The 13,027-nt window shown below is 45.4% G+C and overlaps 1 protein-coding gene across 21 annotated transcripts in view; it reads right to left on the bottom strand.

Moving 5' to 3' along the window:
• Positions 1 to 12,261, bottom strand: part of msi2b (musashi RNA-binding protein 2b) — a 518,162-nt gene extending 505,901 nt beyond the window's left edge. For 20 of the 21 annotated variants that reach the window (XM_048557145.2, XM_048557146.2, XM_048557147.2 and 17 more), the window contains exons 1-5: positions 12,065 to 12,261; positions 11,709 to 11,749; positions 11,232 to 11,313; positions 10,758 to 10,842; positions 6,684 to 6,725 (exon numbers count right to left, since the gene is read on the bottom strand). In XM_048557145.2, coding sequence (XP_048413102.1) covers positions 6,684 to 6,725; positions 10,758 to 10,842; positions 11,232 to 11,313; positions 11,709 to 11,749; positions 12,065 to 12,126 — 312 coding nt within the window. In that variant the 5' untranslated portion in view covers positions 12,127 to 12,261. Of the gene's footprint in view, positions 1 to 6,683; positions 6,726 to 10,038; positions 10,099 to 10,757; positions 10,843 to 11,231; positions 11,314 to 11,708; positions 11,750 to 12,064 lie in introns of those variants that run through there. The other variant, XM_059655325.1, reaches the window with a different exon arrangement.
• Between the last annotated feature and the right edge of the window lie 766 nt (positions 12,262 to 13,027).

Below are 13,027 nucleotides of genomic sequence, written 5' to 3'. Positions count from 1 at the left end.
TCATTAGAAGTTCCACTGGTACAACAAAACAGTGCTGGGATTGGGCAGGTCGGAGGGCACAGAAATAAAATGACAAAATCCAAATCCAACTCACCCATAGTGGGTTCTCTGGGTACTTACCCTGTGAGGGCCACAGCATTGATGGTGGAATGCATCCCTGAAAACTCCCAACAATCCAAGCGCTAGCAGAAAAACAAACCAACCGAAAACCAGAATGTTTGACAAAATTGGCTTTGTAATAGGCACAATTCGAGTTAGCACGCCCTTTACATCAAGCACAGGTTACCACCCTGGCAAATGAGCAATTCCGAGCCTGGAATGATTTCTCAAGCTGGGAAGGATGCCCCAGAGAAGTCCAAAACGCACAAAAAGTGGAAAGAAATCTGTATGGGCTTTTCAACTTTCCCCCGAAGTAAATTCCAGTCTCAGGAAGGGCAAGCCAGTTAAAGTGTAAATATACCTTTTGCCCACTCCCTCACATTTCCATCACACAGCACCATCACAGCTGGGCTCATCTCCTTCTATTAAAGCTTCCATTGCTCCTCCAGTCAGAATCCAGGGAATATCTGGTTAGCATTGCAGACTCGGCATCAGGGACCCGCGTTCACGTCCAGCGTCGGGGGAGTGTCCATTTGGAGCATGCACACATTCTCCCCATGTCTGCATGAGTTTCCTCCAATTTCCTTCCACAGTCCAAAGTGCAGGTTAGGTGGGTTGGCCATGCTAAATTGCCCATAAGTGTCCAAGGATGTGCAGGCAGGGTGGATTAGCTGCAGGAAATGCCAGGTTACAAGGACAGGAGACGGAGGGTGGGATGCTCTTCAGAGGATTCGTGTGGACCCGACGGGCTGAATGGCCTGCTCCCACACTGTAGAGATTTAAATGGCTCTTCTATCTGAGCTTCTGCGCATCTCCATGACCTGCCTCTGCACCAACCTGCAGTGGCATGTTTGCGCTCTGGCTTGGCACTTCAGCACCACTGAACAGAGTTCCCACGTCCCTGCATGCCTTCTGCCAGGTTCACGGCGTACCTATCCACTGGGTGCTAAGGTAATAAACCAGAGAAGGGCTGTATTCTCCAAGGCTACATCATCAATTCACAATACTGATTATGGGGTAATAAAATGAGCAGGAGAGATGTACCTTCAAGTGGAGCACAATGGCTGGCTGATGCTCATGTCACTGAACAGCACTCCGCAAGGCATGAGCAGCGAGAAAGCAGCAAACACTTGAAGGCAATGTGCTCAAACCCAATAAGGAAGCAACAGAGGGAGAGAACAGTTATCAAGTTATTTTGAGTTCAGTGTCACAGCTCTCATGAATGACACTGCCCATGACACTAAGAGAAGCAGCATTCTTTTGGGAATTTGCTGGGCAGGAACATCACAGAGCAGAGATTTATTGCTGAGTCCTCACAATGGGAAGCTGCACAGCTGGCGCGCAAACCAAAACTGAACATTTGCAAAGTCCCCGACAAGCCAAACTTCATTTAAAAAAAACAACTGTGCATAAGTCAAACAACAATGCAAACCGAGATGGGTTGGGGGGGCGGGGGTGGTTTGTAGCTTATCCAACACGAGCAGACCGTGCAATCATTGCTCCACTGACACGTCCTCACCCGTGTCTGTCACTGTAACCGCCCATTCCTCCCCTCTTTCCCTCCCTCAATGTTCTCAGGGTGCCCCTTGAACACATCCAGACTTCCTGCTCCAAACACCCACCTGTGACAGCCAGTTCTATAATCAGCACCAAAGAATGAAATTCCTCCGAGTTCATCACCGATGTCCCCAATTTACCGACATCCAACCTACAATATGAATGTTATCCTGCACAGGAGTGCAATTTTAAATATCTGACAAATAACACTTAGGTGCAGGTATTTCCTTATTTCCCGTGTTGCGCTCCAAATTAATTTCCAAATAAGACTCGAACAGAACCCATTCACAACTAGGGCACTGCCTCTATAGGACTTCTTGGTGCCTATCTTTTATAGGCTAGAGTTAACGTCTTGCCCACATTCTCTCTGCATCCACACCAATCAAAATCTTTCATTATTTTAAAGGCCTTTGGTCAGGTCAACTCCCAGACCTGTGTTCTTCACGAGGAGTGAGATCTAACTTGTCTAATCTGGAGAGGATGGGCAAGTTGTAAGACAAACTGGAATCACCTTTGAGGCAGTGAGGGAAACAATGTGACAGAACAAGAGCAAGACAGTAAAAAAAAGGAAACAACATGACAGGAAAGAAAATAAGAGAAAGGAGAAAGTGAAAGGGAGCAAGAAAGAAAATACAGGCAGGCAGACAAGCAGAGAGGGGTCTATCTTCATCCTGGTGCGCGACGCAGACAAAACACTTAGCCCTAGTTAGCATATCAGCACTCATCCTTTATAGGTAAAAGAAATCACATTTAATCCAATTCACTTTAATGCAGTGCCAATACTTCTCGTTTTATTGACTGACTTCAAGTTGCTCCAATTGCCACCATACGTGACAGACCTCGGACTACTCTGTTCTACACTTGTATCCGACGTGACCTCCAAATACACATCCCATGTTTAGAAGGGCAGGATTTATAATCTTTAGCACTAGGTGGTTACAAAAGAAATAAAATCTCAAGGAGTGCATAATGCCTCACTGTGATCCCACCATCAGCAACAATTCCATTTGCGTACGGAGGTCAGTCTTCCCAACGCTGAACCTCTGGATTCCAGCAGCAATGCTATTAGGGAATATACCTGGGGAGTTATATTTCCTCTGCAACCTCATTTTAACACTATGATTAATGTTTTTGTTTTGTTTTTAAAAGCAAAAAATTGGCTCAATGCATCACATTAGCACAAACAGCAAGTGAACGTGACCCGATTAGTCAGCAGCACCAAAACAGTACAGGCAAGAAACAAAAACTGTGCCGTTTCATCTTCCCGCACTGACCCCTTAGAGCAGGGGAGGGTGGGGGTCAGGAAGCAAACAATACCGGTAATGCCCACTCTTTAACAGGGCAACAGTGCCTCCCACAATCAATGCCTAGATCCGCTTGCCACCATAGCGAAAGGTTTGCTGGGAAAACAAATTAAGAGCAAGCTTATCTCAAAAGATTGGTGGTCATTCAGCAAGGAGTGTGGTTTGGGGGTGGGGGGGGGTGTACTGGGCAGGGGGTTTGGGGTTAAGCGGTCAAGGGAAAAAAAAAAAGTAGATGCTGAGCCCCATGTGGAAGTAAACAGACTCAATCCACTATAATTCTTTAATTAAAATAAAATAAATCACACTAAATCAACACACTCCCAGCAGGTACAAAGTGAGAAAAAGAGCAGAAAAATCCTGATGATTGGAATCTTGGGGGGAAAGAGGGGAAGAATTTTTTTTTAAAAAAGTGTTCAGTGAAACAGCAAGATGGACATGATAAGGATGTGGAAAAAGGGGTCTTATTACAGTTTTTTAAAAAACGCAACAGCATATTTACAAAATTATTCTGGTAACCTCCTGTCAAACATTTGGTTTTCTCCCAGCACTTAGTCATGGGGCCCTAGTTCTGGCTCATTTCTTCAAGCAGGATAGTTTCATTGCATATAATAGCTGTGAGAAACTGAGCAGGATTTGGCTAAACAACAGAGAATGTTAGAACCCCACATCACCCTTCCCCGTTGTCCTTTGGCGACACGCAGACACACGCCTCTCTGCTCCATGCAGTGCTTTTTGTTATACTGGGCTGATTTATGCGTCTAGGTCACCCCTGCTTATTTTAAAAGCTTTCTCAACAGCCTTTTTTAAAATACATACACACGCACGCATAAAAAGAAAAGGGACTTCAAGGCAGATCTAAATTGAATGCAGTTGTAGAAGGCGGAGGTCTCGTAAGGCATTGAGAAGCTGTGTTTCATTGCTGATGAATAAGTGAGACTTGAAAGAGGCCGCAGTTGTCAAAGAAATTTCAGCTTGCGAATCACATATAAATGTACCTCTGAGTGAGCAGGGCCTGATTTAAGCAGGGGTGAAAATGGTCACAGCTATGCACAGTCTCTCAACGTACACCTGTGTAATCGCACAGTGCCAGCAATCCCGTACAGCCAGGACCAATTTGATTTTTAATACAAATCTACAACACCTCCTGGCACTTCCAAAAGGACCCAAATCTGTCGTATTCAAAGTACAGCAATATCTCCGAGGAGAAGGTTTAATTTGATGGCTAGCAAATAGGTCCACAAGCAGCAACTTTCCAAATGCCAGTCGCTTTACACTACCTCAACGCCCACTCCCCACCACGAAAAACCTTTACATTTCAACTGCTGCCAACGAGGAGGAGGTCTAAATGTTAGCTCCAGTGAGGGATACTGCTGAAAAGGAGTGCTCTGCAGGAAGTGCAGACAACACTGAATACTAAAGACCACAGTCAAACACTACCTACACATGCATAGAACATAGCCAGGCTCAGACCCGAGGGAGAAAAACAGCAAAGTTTATTCTCGGAATCAAGGGCTCCCACTAGGCTCTGTATCAAAAAGAGTTGGAGTCGACAACTGTTGGCCTCCACTTCTACCTTTGTATTGCAAGTCAAACCGAAAGCAAGCAAAACGTGGCTGTGACAGTCTCACACAGAGTGTATGATAGACTGCAGAGGTGTCTCTGAATCCGCCGCCAATCTTGCGTGCTGGCAGCTCAAAAAGGTGAGCACACAGCAGTCGAAATCTACTGGTGGGATCCTGCTGTGCAACGTAGCTTCAGGGCGAGGTGTCAGAACGTTCCGTCCACCCGGGCACGCTCCAGTCCACCGGCAGCCGAAGCGCCCGGTTGTCGGAGTCTGACAGCTCCTGTAGTGACCTCCACACATCCTGCAAACCCTGACCTCTGCCCATGTGAGCACAGCGAGGGCAGCAAATCAGGCAGAGAGACAAAGAGAGAGAGAGAGCCGCCAGCCAGGCTGCAGGTCATCAATAACACAGCTTGTTCAGTTGTGGCAGAACTTCTTGTTTGGTGAGTTTGCCTCATGCTAAAAATCACGAATTATTTCTATACAAGCCCAAACCAGAGCAATTCTCCACAAACAGTTACACCGTGCGGCTGCGCCTTCCACCTGAAGCTGCTCTTCTTGGCGTGACCTTCTACCGCTCTGCTTCTCATTTTACATTCCCCACGGCAGATCCCAATGAGCAAGCCCAAAGCCAGTAATAAAAAAATGCTACAAACCACTGGAAATGGCAAAGCAGCAGAAACAGTGCGCCTCTCGTGACCGGGGCAGTGTCACTCAAAGCTCAACTACCTTTCCCAAAAACTGTGTCTCTAAGTCTCATGTCAAACAACTCTCCAGCAAAGTGCCGAATGCAGGCTTATATAGAGGCACCAGACTGTTAGACCTTGTGTTAAGCTCTATGCACATTAAGCACTGTCACAGTTCAAATAGTTCCTGCTTTAATGTAATTTTTAGTGCTTTTCACACAAGGACTATTGAGTGAGATCCCCCCCCCCCTTTCATTACCATCCTATTACGTCCAGCAGCAAGTTACCATTGTGAAAACGTCCATTAAATTAAAAAAAAGGAAAAAAGTGATTTCCAGGAACGGTAGAAATGGGGCGGGAAGCCGGCCTCGGAAAGCTGGATAGTGGGCAAATTACAGTAGTTAAATGTGTGTATTTTTATGGGTAGGACCCAGACCCATCTGCTTCCTGGTTTACGTTCATTTCAGATTCGGCTACTGTGTTGGAAAATGACCACTTATCACACCGATACACGGAGACAGCAGCTCCACTTCCAGCCTCCAGAGGTTGGATGGGCAAGTCTGCTGCTGTCTGTCAATGCACTCGCCTACCAACTGGCCCTGACAACTTACACCCAAATACCTTGGTGCTACAAACAAATACAAGTCCCTTTCGGTGGTCATCCACAGTCTACAAGTTTCTTATCTGCACAGTAGCCAGGATGAAAACTTGCTTTTAAAAAAGGCACAAACGAATAAAGAACAGCAGCTAACACAGGATTCCCTGAAACACACACCAAATCATTCCAGATTACCAGAGTCATTGAGCATTAATGCAATCAGGCTCCAAGATAATTTACATAATTTGCTTTTGGCCCATTCACATCCTGTCAGCCTGCATTCAAAGCAACATTAAACAACTCCACATGTTGACCCTCTCATACTAAAGGTCAGAGAGCACTGGAGGGGTCAGGCCCCGTCTTGCCATCTCCATTTTCACAAGACAGTCCCCTGCTCAACACACAACACACTTCTTGTTAGCACAGCATCTTTTCCCCTCTGGACAGCCACCACACTCCACTGTCCCCACTTGGAGCCTCTGGGCTAATCAAACCTCAAAATATCCAGCATTAATCCATCTGTCGTAATCGTGTTTCAGCAAGGTCAAAAAGGAAAGCTGCCTTCTACTCTTCAAAAAGCCACGTAATAAATCACAACAAATAAAAAGCCTTGATCCACTTGTAAATAGCAAAGAAAAACCTCAAGAGCAGGTTTTGATTGCAATTGAAAACAAAAGTGTAAAATAGCACAGTAACAAATGCTCCCACTGCCCTATCTCAGAACATCCAACAATGCACACAGGCTTTGAAGGTTTATTACCAACTCAGAACCGATACATCTCTTCTTCTGAACCCCTCCCACAGCACTTGCCTCAAATAATCCCTCACAGTGTCTTGGGAGAACACAAAATGACAACAATGACCCTCCCACTTACCTTGGGCTGTGCTCTTCGGGGGAATGCAACCTTAGGGTCAATCTGTTGAAGCAAATCAGAAGAGGGTTAGAAAAATCATTGGATGCATCCCCACCCCAGGCCATTCCAAACAAACACCATGTTTCTCAGGCAATGAATCACAGCAGAAAGTTTCTAAAGGTCGGGTCCAAGAATTGCAAGGGACTGATCATCACTTAGTGTCCTGTACTGCTTTCTTTTTTAAACCTGTTTTAAAGACTTTAGCTGCAGTCTTAAGGATTATTCATCCTTGACACTGTTGTGAAGCAACTCTTAAATAGTTACAAGTCAAGGAGGTGAGAAATTATTTTTCACCCTCTTGACTGTCACAGTCTGACCTTTGTGGTCACTGTAGCCCACTTAAATGTTTTCACACGTCTACAGAATGTCACAGATATCTTTGTGCTTGCTGGGAGATGACCAGTTCCTGTGCTGTCAATGCACTTTCAATTCACAAAGCTTACACACCTCCAGTGCATGGTGCTGCACTTGGCACCATCATGAGAGGTCAGGCCATCTATGAAAGAGAACCAGAATCAAGAGAAAGGGGGTGCACTTATTTCCTAATCTACAGCTAGTTGGAATTAACACTGCTGTGCAAGGCAAGGCTCACATTTTAAACACGAAAAAAAAATTCTGAATCAGCTCCTTCCCTACACACACCTGAGCTGTAAAGATGCTGTCTGTGCAAATCCACCAGTATACACATCCAACCTCAAGACGTCAACTCCAAGTTCAAATTTATTTGCAGAGTCCTTCTCCAACTGCTAAACTAGTCACTCAGACAAATCTATCATGGGGGCGATTAGTTGGGTTGCATGCCAGGGCCTCTCCAGCTACACGTGAACACTCACGACCAGCAAGAGATCACTTGTTAATTGTCACCAGGGAGATTCCTGCTGATTCTCCTCCATCCACTGGGACCTCGCTCAACACCACACTGGGTCTGCGCAACCAATACAAGACAAAGTGGGCACCAACTTTCCTAAACCAACAACCACACAGCAATGAACCAACTCCAGAAACTTCAGCCCTGATCAGGGCCCTTCCTGGCTCTAAGCCGAACTGGATGTGGATGCGAAACAAACTAAAATTTCAATTTCTACCCAACTCCCAATAAAATTACAAATCTCCACGAAGCTTGTAACTAGGTAAATCTAGATGACACCTTCCCCATTCCACAATAGGAGGTAAAACCCAGGCAAGTGGGACCTCTTCTTTTGAGGTCACGAACCTACACAGGACCAGATTCAAGCAGGCATCGAGACTGATGGGGCCATCAGTTCCACCATCATGGTGGAAGTATCAGGTACTCTGACCAACACTGGCATTTCAGATGAATATCATCAAAAAGTCACAGGGGTCAACAACCATGCTCACTTCAGACATCACTGGTCAGCAATGTATCCAAGCAGCAAGGCTAGAAAGACAGAGGCAGGACAAAGAGGGATACTCCTCCTCCTAGCCCAGACAGAACCACAGCCCCACTTGTACAGAGCCTGAGACAACCCTGGGGGGGGGGGGGGGGGGGGGGGGGGTCCTGCGTATGTCAAACGGAGATAGATTGGAGAGGAGCCTGCAGGTGGATGGAATCGAGTACAGCAGGCAAATTCAGGTCATAACTCAGCAGCCTTCCCCTCAAAAGATACGGTGAGGTCTTATATGTCCATCCGTAGCTGCCAATCTCGACGACAAAGAGATCACAAAACACTCTTGGCTCCTTTATGGAGCTTGGTCAAGCACGAGATGTGAAAGGCTACAGGCACCCGAGGATTGTATTCCAGCAAGTTTCAAAACTGAAAAACTGGGATCTTGGGGACAGGGCTCAAAGGCCAGATTCTTGGAGCTATGCACCTGGTGGCAGGTATTCCACAGGCTACACTCAAACCCAGTACGAACATGCAGCAGCGCTTCAGTAAATTAGAAGCGCTGTCAAGATCCAGTTCAACCCCAGACTGCTCCCGTTTCATTCATTCATTTTCATTTTAAGCCCTAGGGAATATGGCAAGCAGAATAGGTATGTCTGTCATTTTTTTTTGTTTAAAAAAGGAGGGGGAGGGTAAGAATGAAGACAGACACAGAAAGGCAAACTGCCACCTACAGCTAGGGGTGGCATCACTTTTTGACTGGAGCTTCAATGCGGAAAAACTGCACTACCAGCCCAGAATCATCTCTCCTGCCATTTTCCTGTTACATAAGAAAAGGAGTGGAATGTCCCAGAACAAATCTCTGAATACACACAGGCAAAACCCTCAGCAACCACAACAAGTCGAAGGTGTTTTATTCTGCCCTGAATCGAGTCAGCAATGCCTTCGGCACTCACCCCTTACACTTCTGACAACATCATCAGGCAGCATGGTGTCCTTATATCTCAAAGCCCATTATAATTCCACAACCAACACCTCACACCCAGAAAAAAAATAAAACACCACAACACAGGATGACCATCCCAAATCCCACTTTAAAATCATTTCAAAAACTTTGCTCAGAACAGCAATCAAAACAGATTTGCAAAACTATTTCCATAACAGGGCAAAGCAAACCACAATGTATTGACAATCTTCAAATCTCACTGCAAATACTAAAATAAAATTGGCTGGTGGACAAAAACATCAACAAAATCAGAAGGACAAGAGAGAGCAATCTTCACATCTGGGGCATAGTTTGAGACCAAGAAGAAAAACATTGCAAGTTGACAGTCCATTTGTTTTGCAGGATTTTAGCAAAAGGCATTATTTGCACCTTCTAGTGTTTAAAACAGGTTAATACCACAGCTAGTTCCAGATAAATGTCATTAAATTATTCCCATTAGAAGTCCCAAAACCAACGTTGCTGCTAGCTTTGGAGTTGGCCTCTTCTGTTCCTTTAAATGTTTCGGAGCATTAAGTAACCTTGTTAGTGCAGGCTAATACCTTGGGTGCTTGGAGGATCTCTAATCTAGTGTGTCGGTCAGAGTGAAGACAGAGTGGGAATTTTAATGATCTCACCCAGTGTCATTGCGAGTTGCCTGAGAAACCAGTTTCTCACCCAAAAAAATTTTCGTTTGTCAGAGGGTTTGGGGAAAAGCGTACAAGAACTCCGAACTCAAACTGGATTATCTAGCCATGACTAGTTTCCCATGTCATTCAATTAAAAAAACTACAGAAAAATTAGCACTGACTAAAACCATTATGTAGCGCACATTTGTAAACTAGGCATTTTTAATACTACAGTATAAAATTAGTTAGTTAGCTGTAACTAAGTAAAGAGGATTTTTAAAACATGTACGTACTGTAACTACAGTCTTCTAGAAGTCACTAAACAGAAAACAAACTACTTCTGATGGAGTTGTCATTACCTAAATAATGTCTTAATGCAACCGTAAACAACAGCTTCTGCCGTGGGAAATTGATCGGATTCATGTCCTGAACGTTAAAACAAAGTCGAAAGGGTATATACAACGCTACAAAACAGATGCTATGACACAAGATACACAGAATGATCAACAAGAAACTCATTCATGCGATTTACAGCCAAACTCAGCTTGTGTGCTGCCACTATTGAGCTTGAGCAAACTTTCCGCCTCAAGTTGCGGCAGTCGCTTCTTTTTGACAAAAAGTGGGGGCGGGGAAAGAGAAGAAGACGCTGTTCTTTAATAAGAAACAAAAAAATGCATGAAATCAAAATCTTACCATCTCCTATTTGCGTTTCATCCTGATCTCACCGCTTGGAAAAGCGATTAGAATTTAATTGCAAGACTTACATTTAACTAGCAATTTAATCGGCCACTAGGTGGTTTGATTGTCAATTTATGTAACTGACAGTGAAGCTGTTCCGTGAAGGTAGCAAATAAAACGATTTTTTTTATTATTTTCCCTTAAAGAGAGGGGGCAAAGTTGCAGCGAGATAGGTTTTTAACACTTGGTCTTAATTTTGAGGTTTTTTTTCCCCTGATCTGTCTATTTAAGACGAGACAGTAGGTATTTAATGACCTTGGGGGGGGGGGGGGTTGGAAGGTAAACAGTTTGTTACAGTTTTACACTAAAAGGAAATCAATACAAAAACACACAAACATACCGTCTTGGAATCTAATTCGTGATGGGGTTGAGCTAATACTTTATCTACACTTGCAGGATCGGCAAACGTAACGAAACCGAAGCCTCTGAAATGACACAAAGAAACAAAACGACGATGAGTAAATAACGAGCAACAGGGAAGAGGAAATCAGACACAAGTGTCAAAATATTCGCAGCGACCGTACAAAGACCCAAATGTGTGGAAGAGAAAGGGGGGGGGGGGGGGGAGAGAACGGGCTACAAATGTAGCGAGAAAAAAATACAACGCATATATATACACAAAGTATCACCTCCAAACCATCAGTACAATGTCAAAAAATAAGCTGAGGGACTTATCGTTGGAGACAGTGTCACAATCAGAAGCAAAAGAATTGGGGCTACCGTCGAGATCAAACTTATTTTAAAATCTGAAGCGCTCTCTAGGAATAAAAGAATGTATTTTTTAAAAAGAAAAAAAGTAAATTGACAATCTTACCTGGATCGCTTCGTGGTCGGATCTCGCATCACCATACATTCCCTGATTTCGCCAAATTTGCTAAAATAGTCCCTAAGGCTATCTGTGAGAATGAATTGGAAGGTCAAGAGTGGTGGAAATAAGAGAAAGAGAAAATAGAAAAAAAAGCAGGTTAGTGTGCCTGGCACTGGGCAGTTTTGTTTTAAAATGCAGACTTAAAAAATAATCACTGAACATAGGGGTCGTGTGGAGGACCAAAGCTGGAACTCCATCATGTTAGCTGTACAATAACCCGGCCGCAGTCAAAAAGCAACCTTGTAAAACTGCAACTAAAGAGAGCGATCGCTCACTGAATCCCTCAACACCTCCTCCTTCCATTCCTACAGCACCCACCCCCCTCTCTCTTTGCAAGGTTATACACATATATCTATACACAGGCACACGTACAAAAGCGCTGCGAACAGAGCAAGAAATACTTTCTTGCCAGGGCTCTCTTACCTGGTGAGGTTTGCCAGCTGAGACCGCCGATAAACATTTTACTGGGGGAAAACACAACAGAAGTGAGCACAGATGTCAGATCGGCCATTTTGACGTGTAACTTGCAGCTTAAATAGGAAGAGAGAGAAAGGAGGGAGAGAGAGAGAGAGAGAGAGAGAGAAGGTGCTGGAGGGAAGGAGGGGGGAGGAGTAGAACCTGACCATTTTACCGAGTGCAGTTGAAACAAAACTAGGTGCACAAGAAAGAGTGAAAGAGAAAAGGAAGAGAAACAGGGACACAGAGAACGCGGGACGGAGAAAGGAAGAAGAAAGAAAGACAGCAGCGAAAGGAAAATAAAAAGTCAGATCAGAACGTACCCTGGGTCATGCTGCGAGTCGTTTGGACTGCCAGAGGTGGCTTGGCTACCATCTGCCTCCATATCTGGCAAGTATAAAAAATGAACCACTCACACACTCTCTCTCTCTCTTTCACTCACTCAGTCACTTATTTACTTACTTACTTACTTACACTCACTCACTCACTCACTCACTCACTCGGGCAGACACACACTCACATAAACTCACTCAACCCCCACCCCCCCCACCCCAATTTTTTTTTTTTAAAACGCCAAAAAATTAAAAGAAGCCCCTGAAACTCAGAGTAGCGACTAGCAGCCGGCACTAAGCCTGTCACACGTGGGGATCAGCTTACTCCGAGAGCCCGCTGCCGCCGCCGCCGCCTGAGCCCCCCACGTGGGCGGGCCTTAAGCCGGAGCACCGCCCCCTCCTCCATACAATCAGTGTATCCAACTTTGTCCCCGCCCCCCAGGCTTTACCAACGCCCATTGGTTGGAAATAACTGTCAATCAATCAAAATCCCAGCCCCTCACATTCCTTCTGCTCCCGTTGGCCGTGGTTGTTGCCTTCTGCCATGCTATTGGCCGGTATGTTCCCGTCAATCATCAGCCATACCGCCCCATCAACCCGCCAGTTTTCATTGGTTATCGCCGCCGCCGCCCCCCCTGCGATTGGTTAATACCTCACGTTCATCATCATCCAACATGCCGGCGCGCAAAGCCCACTTGCATTGGACGCTCTGCACGTTCATCATGCCTCCACGCCTGCCCCCTCACGCGTTACCGGTCCCCAACGGCTGACGACGACGATCCCCTTGCCGTTGGCTAATGTTGTCCGTCCATCATATGTTACTCCCGCCTCCTCACTCTAGGGCGGCCTGATTGGCTCCAACCCGGTTCCCCGTTTCATTGGCTAGTGCCGCCGGTCCATCCATCGCAACGCCCGCCCATCTACCTTTTAGCCAGTGTCTACTGGTCCAAACCG

This window comes from Stegostoma tigrinum, chromosome 27 (genome assembly GCF_030684315.1).
Source record: "Stegostoma tigrinum isolate sSteTig4 chromosome 27, sSteTig4.hap1, whole genome shotgun sequence".
Taxonomy (NCBI): domain Eukaryota; kingdom Metazoa; phylum Chordata; class Chondrichthyes; order Orectolobiformes; family Stegostomatidae; genus Stegostoma; species Stegostoma tigrinum.
Note: the sequence above shows the minus strand (reverse complement) of the source record. Positions and strands in the feature narration are given on the sequence as shown.